Source organism: Oryzias latipes, chromosome 15, assembly GCF_053564925.1.
Source record: "Oryzias latipes strain Hd-rR chromosome 15, Olatipes_Hd-rR_3.1".
NCBI lineage: Eukaryota > Metazoa > Chordata > Actinopteri > Beloniformes > Adrianichthyidae > Oryzias > Oryzias latipes.
Genome location: NC_136251.1, coordinates 29,903,716 through 29,918,771, shown reverse-complemented (window position 1 = coordinate 29,918,771; position 15,056 = coordinate 29,903,716). Strand labels below are relative to the sequence as shown.

The window sequence follows — 15,056 nt, the reverse complement described above, 5'->3', positions numbered from 1 at the left end:
GGACTGTTTTTTCCGGTGTGTTATTCAGAGCGTCTGAGTTTTCTTTTGACGCTGAAGTGCATCTGAAATGATGCTGTTTACCATTTCAAAGCATCCTGATTGAAGCTGGCATTCATTTCAAGTGTTTTCACCTGATCTGACCGGCATGAAGTGGCCTTTTTCTCTCTGTCCTCCTGAGCAACACGTGATGCAGATGACTGGACGGTGTGGCGAGGCTGCAGCTTCTGTTTTTTCTTTCAAAGATGAAGAGGTGGGCGAGCCGCCACTATGGCCAGTACAGACGTGGAAAACCGGCGGCCTCAAGAACGGAAATGGAGAAAAGGCACTCGGCGTTGGTCCTGCAGGCTGCTCTGCTGCTCGTGTTTGCGTGGTCATCAGGAAGAGAAGACTAATGAGGGTTCCTTACATCTGAACCTCAAAAAAGAGGGATCAAGTGAAAGGGAGGCAGCAATACTGATTAGAGTGGAGGATGTGGGGATTGTCAATGCCAGCTTCAGTCTGTCAGACGAAGACCCCCTGACTCAGACGAATAGCAAAGCTCGCTTCGCCAGTGCTGTGTCTGCGACTCCAAGGCTGCAGAAGAAGAAAGGACTCAAACATCTGTCTGCACTCAGCATTCAGCCATCCAGCGATGCAAAGGATAACGTACAAAGAGAGGAATACAATCTGCAGCACGAGAGGGCCACTGATAGCCCTCCAGCATCTGAAGGCCTCCTCACACCACTTATCCATCTGATACCACCCACTCCTTCTAACGTTGTCGAAGACGATCGCTTCTTTGACAGCAATTCTGAGGAAAGTGATGGACGAACGTCAAGCGGAGATCAAAAGTCCAACTCCTGTGAGCAGGAAGCAGATGAGGGAAAAGTGGAGGGTTTGAAGGCAGATGGACATGAAAGCACAGAGGACCTCGACGCTGAGCCTGAAAACGACAGAGAGGAAGACTTTGGAGACAAAGAAGAGCCTGTGTCAGCAACAAGGGTGGACAAGGAGAAAGCAAAACCCAGATCCGTTTGGAGAGGCTGTCACATGACCCCTCTCCATGAACACCTTCAGAAAAGTGAGTGTGCTTCATTCAGAGATTATTTTTCCACATGTGTTCTTTAAAATGATACCTTTCTTTTTTGCCTTTTTCTTTTTGTATCTAAATGAAATGCACTCAAACTAGTTTATTTAAATTTAGTGACAATTTGAGACATTTATCCCAGCAAACATAAACGTTTTAAAGAGAAAGTGGTGTTTGAGGCATTTTTCACATGATGGAGGACGTCTACTAAATAAAATTAAGCTTAAAGCTGCATATTTTTTAATTCAAAATGTTTTTATCCATAAACAGGCGCAAAAAGTTCAGTTAGATGAAGATAATGTTTGATACATAAAAACACGATGGGGACGCCACAAGATTTGATTTGATTTATTCCCACATAAAGAAAAACATTCTCATATAAGTATAATCTAACTTAGAAAATAAAAGAGGTGATGGGACAGTCTGGGTTCATTTACACCACTACACCCTTAAGAGATTTGATGAAATAAAAAGTAAAAGTTAAACAAAAAAAAATCTAAAACACAAAAGTCAACAAATTAAAACAGAGGCTGAGGCTTGTGAGGGCTGGCTTATTGGAGTTTTCTTTTGGTTCAGTTGTACACATTTTAATGAAACGTTACAGACATGTGTGTTTGTATCGCTACTCTAGCAAGAATACTGTAAAAAATGTGGAATTTGTGCAGCTTAATTCCATCTTTGGTTCTCAGTTCATCCTGCAGTCTAGAAACTGCATTTCTTCTTATTTTGAGTGATAAAATGCCGCAGAAAACACAATGTACCTGGTCAGAAATATACAGTTTGGACACACCTTTCCATTCATTTGAATGAGAAGGTGTGTCCAAACGTTTGGTCTGTACTGTATGTGCAAACTCAAAAACACACAGTTATTCTTTAATTAGTCAAAAATTGCAGAGGATAATAAACAATGTCATCCATCATGGGGCAGACAGAAAATCTGTCTATGAATCGGGTAAAATTAATTTATTCTCGCCACAGATTGAGACGCTTAATACATTTATCAAGGAATTTCTCAAACAACCCTTTTATTATAACACAATGTTCCTTTATTATTAAGAGCAGGATTGGCATTTATTTCCTTTCCTTTCCACCAATAAAAATAGATAATTACGGCATAAAAATACTTAGTTTACAAGTTTAGAGTACATTTTGTACTTTGTTAGGGTCACATGGTGGTCCTGCAGTAGAATAAAAATTTGTGACTTAAAAAAAACCCCACACATCACGTTTAGAACCATTTTTTTCTCACTCTTAGTTTCACACGCTCACATAAATGCTCAAACAAGCTCATCCTTCATATTTCAGATGCAAATATCACATGAGTCGTGTGTGCACACCTGATTTACGTGAGTACCTAAGTGAAAAAAAAGGAAGACCCACCATATCTGCAAAAGAAAAACTTTGCAGACAAAAATTTAACTCTGCATATTCAAAACAAAACAAAAAATAATGCCTCAAATAAAAAAAACAACTTCCCCTTCATCCAAATAACTATTGTTACCCACGCCTCATCATAGTGTCTGTCCTCAAAGGGCCAGATATAAGTTACACATGTAACTAAATGTAATGAAAAATAAATGTAACTTGTTAATGTTAAATAACTCATTAGTTGTTTACTATAACTTTTTAAAGTGACAATTACAGTTGCATAGAAAATATGTTTTGTTACTCTAGCATAAAAATGTTATTCTGTCAGCTTAGGTTATATGGAGAGTGTTTAAGTCCTAATGTATAGTTGCCCAATCCCATATTTCAAGTCCATTTCCCCCTAGATATGATTAAATATACACCAATTTTTAATTTTTATTTTGAGAACTTAAAAACTTTTATGCTCTCGCGGGCAGTAACGTGCAGTCAGGAGAGGCAGGTGAGGCTGTGCCTCACCTGTCATTATGGGAAGAAAAGAGAAAAAATAAATTCAATTATTATATTTAATCAGTAATTTGTGCTTTGCAGTCACTTTCCATTTAAATGTACCATTTTTGAGTGTTTTTTCTTTTCAAAATCGCTGAATTTCCGCATTTGCCGTTCAGATACTAAGAAGTGACGTGCGATGAGGCACCAGCCCGCTATCCAAGCCTCACCTTGGATTGCGCAATACCTACGCAGTCAGACGGTGCTGCTGTATCTCTGTATGTCGGTTCAATCACTTGTACTATATGAGCTGAGTTTACATAATTTAGCAGATGTATATAATGTACAGTGTTTGTTTTTATAAATAACTGTATGTGAGGGACGTGTTTCTGGTGCTGAGCGCTAAACGCCGGCAAAAAAGCCGCTGGGTGAGGCCAGACATTCTCGTGCCTCATGTTAGGGGGCGCCGGTGAGCCCTGAGATCATGACGCTAAAAAATACTAGAATAAGTGATAGCAAGCTGCAAGTCATTTTCTTCAGAAGGAGCGGAATATGGACTTTATTTACAAGTAAAGGTAAGACCAGTGCCGGCCCTGGTCTTCCGGGGGCCCTAAGCGAGATTTAATTTGTGGGCCCTCTAACTGATCAGCAGCACCAACAAAACGCAACTGTTGTTGTAATATAAATGAGATATATCTAGTGCAGAATGTTGGAAAGAAGTGCCTTCACTGTTGTGCGTCTGTGCACAAATGTATGACTGTCCTTTAAGTAATAATGAAACAATAAGTTTGATTTGGGTTCCATATTGGGTAGATTTGAACTTACCAGCAGCAACATCAACATTTTCCCCTTTCAACAGAAGATGTGGTGACAGGAGTTTCCTATGCAGCTAAAAAACAAGAATTATTATACAATAATTATTGATGAAGTTAATAAAATAACTATAGCAGAATACTACTAATAGTTTAGTGGTTCAGTTAAAATCTGTGTGCAGGTTTTTCACAATGTCATGATCTTTTTATATATTTATGAGAAATAGATTGTTTGATTATATATTTGCACAAGATCATATTTATTTATTTATTAAGAACAGTTTGGGGCTCCATACTCTTCAGCCGCTGTTTATGGAAAAAAAGGGGTTATGCAGACACTGTTTTTTAAATTACTTTACATGCCACATGAAGGGATGTGGATGCTGCACCTCCTCCAATACTTTTTGATACTTTTTGAGAGCAGAAGAAAATGTTGGCTGACACGGAACTGTGCAAAACATCCTCATTATGTAAAACCAAAACTGTGAAATACAAATGAGAAAGAAATGTACCTATTTATAAATAATAAATGTGAATAATAATTTGAGTATAAATGGAAATATAAGCATTTATACACTTCTTATTCTAGTGTATAAATGCTTATACACTTCTTATTCTAATCTAGCCACAGGGGTTGCAAGCCAGTTGCCTCTGTGCCGGTCCCAAGCCCGGATAAATAGAGAGGGTTGCGTCAGGAAGGGCATCCGGCGTAAAAATTGCCAAAATAACCATGCGAATCATCCACAACACTTTAGACATACCGGATCGGTCGAGGCCCGGGTTAACAACGACCGCCACCGATGCTGTTAACCTACAGGGTGTCGGTGGAAATTTGACTACTGTTGGTCGAAGAAAGAGGGGAGGCAGAAGGGTCCGTGGCCAGAGAGAGAAGGGAAAAGGCAGGAACATAGGTTTGAGAATAGGGACTCTTAACGTTGGCACAATGACAGGGAAAGGCAGAGAGCTGGCAGACATGATGGAGAGAAGGAAGGTAGATGTACTGTGTGTGCAGGAGACAAGGTGGAAGGGCAGCAAGGCACGTAGTATTGGAGGAGGATACAAACTGTTCTATCATGGTGTTGATAGGAAGAGAAACGGGGTAGGAGTGATTCTGAAGGGGGAGTTTGTAAACAGGGTTCTAGAGGTGAAAAGAGTCTCAGACAGGATGATGAGCCTAAAGTTAGAAATTGAAGGGGTGATGGTGAATGTAGTCAGTGGGTATGCGCCACAGGTTGGCTGTGAGTTAGAAGTGAAGGAGAGATTCTGGAGTGAGTTGGATGAGGTCATACAGAGTTTCCCCAGAGGAGAGAGAGTTGTTATTGGAGCAGACTTTAATGGGCATGTTGGTGAGGGCAATAGAGGTGATGAGGAGGTGATGGGCAGGTTTGGTGTGAAGGAAAGGAATCTGGAGGGACAGATGGTGGTGGACTTTGCGAAGAGGATGGAAATGGCTGTAGTCAACACTTACTTCCAGAAGAGAGAGGAACATAGAGTGACATACAGAAGTGGAGGTAGGAGTACCCAGGTGGACTACATCCTATGTAGACGAGGTCATTTGAGAGAGGTTAGTGACTGCAAAGTGGTGGTAGGAGAGAGTGTAGCCAGACAGCACCGCATGGTGGTGTGTAAGATGACTCTGGAGGTCAGGAAGAAGAAGAGAGGGAAAACAGAAAAGAAGACCAAGTGGTGGAAGCTACAGAATGAAGAAACTTGTGAGGAATTTAGGCAGAAGTTGAGACAGGGTCTGGGTGGTCAGGATGAGCTTCCAGATGACTGGGAAACTACAGCAGAAATTATCAGGGAAACAGGTAGGAAGGTGCTAGGTGTGTCATCTGGAAAGAGGAAAGACGGTAAAGAGACTTGGTGGTGGAATGAGGAAGTACAGGAATGCGTCCAGAGGAAGAGGTTGGCTAAAAAGAAGTGGGATGTAGAAAGGACTGAGGAAGGTAGACAGGAGTACAAGGAAGCGCAGCGTAGAGTGAAGAGAGAGGTGGCAAAGGCCAAACAGAAGGCTTACGATGAGCTATATGACAGGTTAGACACAAAGGAAGGAGAGAAGGACTTGTACAGGCTAGCCAGACAGAGAGACAGAGATGGGAAGGACGTGCAACAGATAAGGGTGATTAAGGACAGAGACGGAAAGGTGCTAACAACTCAGGAGAGTGTACAGAAAAGATGGAAGGAGTATTTTGAGGAGCTGATGAACGTGGAAAATGACAGGGAAAGAAGGGAGGAAGATGTGGTTGTTGTGGAGCAGGAAGTAGCAGAGATTGGAAAGGATGAGGTTAGGAAGGCTCTGAAAAGGATGAAGAGCGGAAAGGCCGTTGGTCCTGATGACGTTCCTGTGGAGGTATGGAAGTGCTTAGGAGAGGCAGCAGTGGAATTTCTAACAAGGTTGTTCAATAGGATTTTAGAGAGTGAGAAGATGCCTGAGGAATGGAGGAGAAGCGTTCTGGTTCCGATCTTTAAGAACAAGGGTGACACGCAGAACTGCAGCAACTATAGAGGAATAAAGTTGATGAGCCACACAATGAAGCTGTGGGAAAGAGTAGTGGAAGCCAGGCTTAGGAAGAAGGTGGAGATCTGTGAGCAGCAGTATGGTTTCATGCCCCGTAAGAGCACCACTGATGCCATTTTTGCTTTGAGAATGTTGATGGAAAAGTACAGAGAAGGTCAGAAGGAGCTGCATTGTGTGTTCGTAGATTTAGAGAAGGCGTATGACAGGGTGCCGAGGGAGGAGCTGTGGTACTGTATGAGGTCGTCTGGAGTGGCAGAGAAGTATGTCAGAGTAGTTCAGGACATGTATGAGAGAAGTATGACGGTGGTGAGATGTGCTGTAGGTCAGACAGAGGAGTTCAAGGTGGAGGTGGGACTACACCAAGGATCAGCTTTGAGTCCTTTTTTGTTTGCTATGCTGATGGACAGGCTGACAGATGAGGTAAGACAGGAATCTCCCTGGACAATGATGTTTGCGGATGACATTGTAATTTGCAGTGAGAGTAGAGAGCAGGTGGAGGAACAGCTAGAGAGGTGGAGGTTTGCTCTGGAAAGAAGAGGCATGAAGGTCAGTCGTAGTAAGACAGAATACATGTGTCTGAACGAGAGGGATCAAGGTAGAAGCGTTAGGTTACAGGGGGCTGAGGTGAAGAAGGTGCAGGAGTTTAAGTACTTGGGGTCAACAGTTCAGTGTGATGGGGAGTGTGGAAAAGAGGTGAAGAGGCGAGTGCAGGCAGGTTGGAGCGGTTGGAGGAAAGTGTCAGGAGTGTTGTGTGACAGAAGAGTGCCAGCAAGACTCAAAGGAAAGGTGTACAAGACAGTGGTGAGACCAGCTCTGCTCTATGGGTTAGAGACGGTAGCAGTGAGACAGAGACAAGAGGCTGAGATGGAGGTAGCGGAGATGAAGATGTTGAGGTTCTCCTTAGGAGTGACCAGGTTAGACAGGATAAGGAACGAGTACATCAGAAGGACGGCTCATGTTGCCTGTGTTAGCGACAAAGTCAGAGAAGCCAGACTGAGATGGTTTGGACATGTTCAGAGGAGGGATAGTGGATATATTGGTAGAAGGATGTTGGAGATGGAGCTGCCTGGCAGGAGGGCAAGAGGACGGCCAAAGAGGAGATACATGGATGTCTTAACAGAGGACATGAAGTTGGCTAATGTTAGGGTAGAAGATGTCCATGATAGAGTGAGGTGGAAAAGGATGATTCGCTGTGGCGACCCCTGATGGGAAAAGCCGAAAGAGAAAGAAGATACACTTCTTATTCTATTATTTTGTATGTTCATAATTTTAAAATGAGTACATTTATTTTATTTGTCATTAATAAATTAGAACCTTTATTTCCTATGTATTTGGCAGTTTTGATTCTCCATATTTCATGCCAATGCAAGATTTTAAGACACTTTGTTGAAAAAGTCAGACTACCAGACTGTCTATAACAGATAAACAGCAGTTTCTATACTGACATAAACCGGAAAATGCAGAACGCACTAAATATGTGTTAGCAAAACAATTAAACAATACAATAACGTGAGTTAAACATTTATCAGCCATCACCATTGTCGTTATTTAATCTTCTCTTCGCCGTTTTGGAAGGTCCTGTCTGACCTCATCCAGGAAACTTGGGTATCAGAATTATTTTAGAGTTTTCCATTGGAAATTACGAAACGGGGTCGTTTATGTGCAAACTTCACCTGTCTTTCTAACTTTACCGAACTTCGGATCAATTAGTATTTTAAATCGCGAATGCACAGAAATACTGGATAATGTAAAAAATATGGCCCCATCATCCTCCAAACTTACCTTGTGATTGATGCTGAAGTTGTTCATCTTTTTTCAGCTCCTGATGGATAAAGTCTCTTCGGCATGAAGTGCTCTTGTTGTCGCTTTGATCAGCGTGACAAAATGCACTCGTTTTTTTTCTTTTCTCAACTTTATTGAAACAAAATGCGCTCGTAAATGCACACTGTGCCAGGCTTAGATGCAGTGATGTTGGCCAATCGTTGCTGAGAGTGGCGTAACGTCATTATTTGGGTTGCCAGATTGGTTCAGGTGTGTTGACAAGGGGGATCATTAAAGTGCAGGCAACTTTCTTTTGCACAACATTCACAGCTATGAAATAGGTTGCCAGATTTGGGTCTTTTTTTTATTTTATTTTTTCGCCACTTCGGGGCCCTGGTGGTGACGGGGGCCCTACGCGGCTGCGTAATTCGCGTATAGGGAGGGCCGGCCATGGGTAAGACGATAATAAGGTTTGTGCTTTTTTCTATGCTGCAGTTTGCATATGAAAAAAAAAAAACACGTTGAAATGATATTTTAAACAAAACACGTTAACTGTTGTCAATCAAATGGTGAATAAGTTACTCAGTTATTTATACTCATGGTTCATATGTTTGTAAATCTGACTGATGACGTCAGTGCCTCACCAGCCATTAACTTCACTGTACGTCACTGCTCGCGGGCCACATAAAATGACATGGTGACCACATTTGGCGCGCTGGCCTTGAGTCTGACATGTGTGCCTTAGATTATTGTTAGCATGATTATTGATGACAAAAGCAATCAAGGTAATAAGTTGCCTGACGTATTTGCAGTAGTTGTTTCCACTCGGATGTGTTCTTGTTGCGTCTGTCTGCACTCTGGGTTTCTCCGTGTTAGCAGAGGCTAACAATAAACCGGCATCCTCTTTCTAACCCCGGACTACATGTCTTAACCAAAGAACACATTAAGAAGTAAACAGTGACATGAAACACTAACATCTTCACTTACCTTGTCCTTCTTTTTCCAATTCATACTCCTGTTCCTTTTTCTCCTTCTTCTTACAACGGGGCAGGGGTAAAAACCATTCCCGACATTCCACCGGTGTTTGAGGTTTTTTTATTGCAGCGTTTTTATTAACCATTTGCAACAGTGCGTATTTTTATTTGTGGCATTTTTATTAATTGCAACACCCTTTATTTTTATTTGCAGAGTTTTTTTGTTTGCACTCTATTCTTTGCCACAGTGGCGGGTCTCGGCCTCCAAACCCAACTGATCGACTTCAGTTTTGGCAAATAAAGCATTGCATGGCAGGGGAGATTGATTCCTTTGCTGTGTTGGATAGTTCAGTCTTTCTGTTTTAGTGTGGGAGGGGTTCCGATAATAATTGAATGATGATGTATTTCACTGACCTGCTGAGCTCATGTCTTCCTCTTTGGTTTGATCTCATTTCTCTATTCAGATAAAATTGCACTCATTATGTGACATGGCTGCAGAACCTTGAGTGCCTCCTTTGGGAGCTGCAGAACCCCCCCCCTCCCTTTGTTTGAACCCTTTTTAACTATTATGCGTGGATTCCCCATGTGTTGCTTGTCCAACTGTTCCCAGGTTTTGGGTTCCCGTGACTCAGCAGGCTCTCCTCTCTTGGTCTTTTCTCAAAGAGCTTCCTTTGCTTTCAACAGGAACGGGACAATAACTCTGGAAACGATAAGCTTCGCTTTAGCCTGTTCATTCCGATAATGTGCTGAAATGTCTCAAATCCAAAACTCTACTCGTCATTAAGTATGAGTGACTGTGGAGTTGTGCGAGGCGTCAGGCGAAAAGCCCTCTGAGCACAGCCAGCATGTGTTTCTGAGCTTCATCATCCCTCCTCACACCGACACACTTTAGGTTTGGTCGGCTCCACATTGATGCTTTTCTTTTCTGTTCTTTTTCTCGCTGGACTCTCCATTCCGTACACTATGGACATGTTTTCACTCTAACCACCCGTTGGCTTTGGAATGGCAGAAATGAGGCTAGAAGTGGGTGGAGTTTACTGACTGGTGTTCCAAAAATGGTCGGTTAGACACGACAGAGTGAAGTAATTTTTCTCGAGTCCACCAGGTTGAAACAATGACCGTATATAAGAATTGGACTGAGTGACTCCTCCCTTCTGGCATTCGAACTAGGAAGTACCCGTTGGCTCCACAGACGTCTATTGAGAAATAAACAGCTGTTACTCAGTCATTCAACTGATCAGAATAACCATTCTTGATCTGATACCTTTTTTTAACATCTTCTTGATAATCCTAATTTTTTTCATGATATTTTTCTGTTGTTATTCAAATTATAAACTGACCAATTAGATGCCTCAAAAAAAGTAGGTGGAGCCTGCAAAGCTAACAAATTTAGTGTAGTCCACCTTTAAATGTTGAGGTCGTGGACTTCCAAGAAGCTCGCTCTGGGTTGGAGAGCTAGATTTCTATAGAAATGTTGATTCAGACCGACACAGACCAATTACTGCTTACTGACGACGCCTAGCTCCAACACAGTGGCGTCTGTATCGGGACAAAATAGTGAGTGGGCGGAGCTTGGATTCTTTTTTGGCGGGTAAAGGGGGACTTTTTTACCATTGTAGTTAGTAGGAAGTTACGCCCTTCTGTCGTCATTTGAGAAGCAGCAATGTTGGAGAACTCCAGGTTTAAATCCAGGAACGGAAAGTGACAGTTTGCCGTTTCAACACATAAGGAGCCTCCCCAGAGATGCCTTTCTTTTTAGAAAGAAAGTCTTAGAGGAAGACTTTAACTGGTTTCTGCTCACTTTTAAAGACATAATGTTCTTTCTGAGGTCAGAAAGCAACGTGCACGCATGTAGTTCCTCTTTTTTGGCTAAAGCTTTAGTCGACACCCCCTAAAGCAGGGGTGGGCAATTCCAGGCCTCGAGGGCCGGTGTGTCTGCATGATTTCCAGATAGTCTTGCCCTACTCATGACTGATTACCTGGTTCAGGTGTGTCCAGCCAATTAGAACATGCCAGAGCAGGGTATGCTGGAAAACATGCAGGAATGCGGCCCTCAGTGCCCACCTCTGCCCTAAAGGGTGGCTGACTACAGTTGAAAAATAGGCAAACCTGTATGGGGGCACGCTGGTGACCTGCATGATATATCAAGGTCGTGGACCGCTCTGTGGGCCCGTAAAGCAAAAATGTCACAGAGAGAAAAACGTGGAATCTGGACAAAAACATGCTTTCATTTTGATTGAAAATAAAAATATATATATTTCAAAATAGAAGGTTTTGGAGATTTTCATTTAAAACTGTGGCTTTTGTTCTAATTTTAGTGCCATTTGCACCAACAGGTTAATGTCCCTCAGAGAAAAACGCAAACTTAGACAAATGCTGAAGTCACAAAGGATTGATAAAATCGGATAAATGACTGTTCGACTTGGAAAACACACGTGACTCTCAGAAAAACAACAAATCTTCCCACATTTCATGAATGCAGAAGAATCTTTCTGCTCCTAAACAAATAGACCTCTGTTAAAGGTTCCATAAAAGGTCCCCATCTATTGGACACAACAGAATTACAAGAAAAAATAAAAAAACAACAAGAGTTATCAATTTAATTTATTTCAGTTTGGCGCGCCAGATTACTGTAACTAGTTTGACGGCATATGGCCCCTTGGCTGTAGTTTGCCTACCCCTGGACTAGAGTTTTGCGTAAGGCCACAGTATGACATCATCCATACATCATAGTTTTATGCAACGTCCATTAGCCTCACAAACACTTCACGGTGCACTTACCACACACACAGCAATGGTACAATCCATTTTTATGACGCCCCCCCTTAACCCTTGTGCTATCTTAGATGACCCCACCCTTACATTGATGTGTTCTCCCTACCATGACAAAGGTGGATAAAGGTGAAAGATGTCATGTAATCCATGGACACCAGTGAAGATCACAAATCATTGAAGAAAAAGGGTTCAGAGCACTGTCTAGTGGGTCTAGATGACCCAACTCCCAATGTTAACGCGCCTAGGATAGCACAAGGGTCAAGATGCAGCCGCTCCTCTTCATGACCCTTCACAGACCCGGACTAACCAAAATCCTGCAGCATCTGTACAGGTCAACCTGGGACCAATGATTCCCCTCGGTGACTCACAGACCATCCAGGTGAAACATCTCGCTCCCTTCTCCTCGTTTCGTCAGGGCTGTGATGAGGTTCCTCTGCTGACACATAAACAAATCTCAGCGTGCTATCTGCTTCTGAGGCCGTTCAGTCTGGATTAATTTCAAAGCAGTGTTTTCAGGACATTGTTAAGGAGGAAGGCACGGAACAATTTAGCTTCAAACTTCAAAACAAAGCCGGAGGATCTCCTATAACTAGACGAACAAATGACCTCTGTGGGAAAAAGTTCACCCTGTCAGAGAAGAACCAGACAGACGTCTGTGTTTGATGCATCGCACGGCAACATGTATCTGAGTCCCCGTATCAGCACCAGTGAATACTTCTTCCAAATTGAATGGAGGGAAGAAATGATAAAACACCGGCTAACCCATATCGTCATCTACTCCTTACATTAACCTTTTGTGTCTTTGTCATTGTACGCTGAGTCATGGACACAGAGGAGATTTTTTTATCACAACAGATAATGAAGTTTCCTGAAAATCACAATCTAAATCTAAATTTCACTTTGTGTGAAAGCAGATGACCTAAGCGGACAGGATTTGTGCTGCTGTGACATGCTGAAGGCTGAACCTCAGCGGCCAAACAACACTGCCGTGATGGATGCATTTACTCACCAAAAGGTAAAACTCTCCGAAACCCTTCAGTCCGAACCTCTCATGTTGAATCTGTGAGCATCGCTAGTGTGAATCTCTGATGTGAAGAAAATCGATAAAGATGTCAGTAACAAGATTCAATGTTTCTGATGGTTTTCTTTTCTATTCTGATGGGACAGCGAGCGATAACTCGCTCCTGCAGTCTTGGGGACACAACAAGAAGAGACACTTTTCATGGTCTGACCCAGACTGCAGACCAGTACCAAGAGGGGAGGAGGATTTCTCGTCAACGACGCATAACTGTTGGCAAGTCTGCCGTTAAACTGCACATGTTCAACTAAACACTGCATGTGTGTCAGCTGATGCACAGCCAATCAACTCCCTTGTGAGCATCTGCTTTGTTTACGCTCTCCACACAGCATCATATATGCCCTATTCCAAGGATCAGAACGGAAACTTCCCAGAGAAGGTAACACGGAGGATCAAAGCGGAGCCTTCAGGGTGGCATCAACACAGCGCAGAGCCGCTGCAATTACAGAACTTGTTCTGTTTATGTTTCCCAGCTCCCTTGATCTGTAAAAGCAATGACTCTGCAAATAGTCTCGGGATTTTAGTCTTTGCATCCAGGATTTGCCGAGCAAGATCAGTTGTTTCCTTAGCAATCTGTGTATTTGTTGAAACACAGAACACGGACAAAAGGATGCAATTTCTTCAAGGAAAATTGTACACTTCCTGATTTGACTATATCTCTGCGCCGTATCAAGGCTGGATTCCCTTTGGGATTCTGTCAGCTACAAGCTAAATTAGCAAATGTCAGGGTCTTTGTGGACATTAGGACCGAGGAGGATTATTATTTCATCAAGGGTTTAAAACCAGGAGTCTAATAAGTAAATGTATTTATGTCTTAAATATAATTATAAAAACGTTTGCATATTATCGCTTATGACTGTAAAAAAAGAAACGGCTTAAAAAATCCAGTGACCCACTAGGATGAGTTTGCAATTATCCATGTTTACTCGTCTGGATGATTGAGTCAGATTTAAGTCAAATAGTTTTTTTTTTTTACTATTAAACAGTTTCATCCCTGAATCTTTCAGATTTTAGTGCATATTTGTGTTTCTTCTTCCTCCTCCAGGATGAAAACAGAGACCTGGCCAAACCTCTCAAAGAGTTAAACACAGAAGAAGTCTGCCAGTGGTTCACCGGCATTGGATTGCAAAAATGTCTCCCTTTCATTCGAGGTAAAGTCAAAATATTCTGACTTTGATCACATCTGCTTCATTATCTTGTCAAAATGTAGCAGTAAAATCACTCAGCTGTATCCAAGATAAGCTTTCAGCTTAAGCGCTGCAAGAAAACAACATTTCCATGAAAGCTTCTGAAGAAAATCCAATTAATTTGATTTGTTTATGTTGAACTAACATTTTTTTTTTAACCTGCATGGATTGTTGGCCTTTGGAGGCGCCATATCAATGCATGTTTGGACAAAAGTCCTAACAAAGTTCCTCTGATTTTTAAACGGATACACAAATACAAAATACCCCAAATAAATGAATTTAAATGACACATTAACAAGAAATATAACTCAGTGGATATTTGAGGCGATCATTTTTAATGAATGTATAGGTTTGATGCACAGCTCTTTGACTTGTCTTTGTGCTTTACCATTGAATGTTTGTTTCAGAGGAAAGTCTGTGTGGGGCTGACATAGCCTCAGTGGATGCAAACACTCTGGACATCCTGCACATCACCTCCCTGGAGGAAAGAGAGCAGTTACTGTCAGCCATCTACAACGAGCTCCACCCTCCCAACACCACCAGTCAGACGCTGGACTCTCTGCTTGGTATGAATGAATCGGTAACATGACAAACAAGCACAGAGCTGGATCCTTCTGCAAATGAAGACTAAGTGCTCACAGATGTTTCTTCCGTAACCAGAATCCTTCGGGCCAAAGAACGTGGAAAAGCTCACTGAAACATTGTTATCGTTGACCAAGACCAAGTCTTCGCCTCAGGTGAGCTGCCTGAGCATGAACCAGCGATCCTTCAAACTCAGGTGAAGCTGATTTACTGAATATTCCTGAATCTAAAAGAAAACAAAACAAAGACTAACGTTTTTTGGCTCCATTTTTCTACTGTAGAAACACAGGTCCAAACCAAGTTTCAAAGAGGAACTCTCAGATGATCGAGATCACCATAAATGGTAGGAAAAATGCTCCTCTTTGTAAATATTTCATCGAAAGTTAACGCAGCAACAAAAACACCAACACAATAACTTAGATACTAGTTTATTATAGGATTACTTGTTA

At 42.1% G+C, this 15,056-nt stretch overlaps 1 protein-coding gene across 6 annotated transcripts in view; it reads left to right on the top strand.

Moving 5' to 3' along the window:
• The window catches only part of LOC105355847 (uncharacterized), a 52,309-nt gene that overhangs the window by 26,911 nt on the left and 10,342 nt on the right, over nt 1-15,056 (top strand). For 3 of the 6 annotated variants that reach the window (XM_078931516.1, XM_023963414.2, XM_078931515.1), the window contains 7 exons: nt 12,675-12,775; nt 12,928-13,054; nt 13,168-13,217; nt 13,884-13,989; nt 14,433-14,591; nt 14,686-14,803; nt 14,889-14,950. In XM_078931516.1, coding sequence (XP_078787642.1) covers nt 12,710-12,775; nt 12,928-13,054; nt 13,168-13,217; nt 13,884-13,989; nt 14,433-14,591; nt 14,686-14,803; nt 14,889-14,950 — 688 coding nt within the window. In that variant the 5' untranslated portion in view covers nt 12,675-12,709. Of the gene's footprint in view, nt 1-123; nt 1,061-12,671; nt 12,776-12,927; nt 13,055-13,167; nt 13,218-13,883; nt 13,990-14,432; nt 14,592-14,685; nt 14,804-14,888; nt 14,951-15,056 lie in introns of those variants that run through there. The other 3 variants (XR_013647701.1, XM_023963412.2, XM_078931514.1) reach the window with 3 other exon arrangements.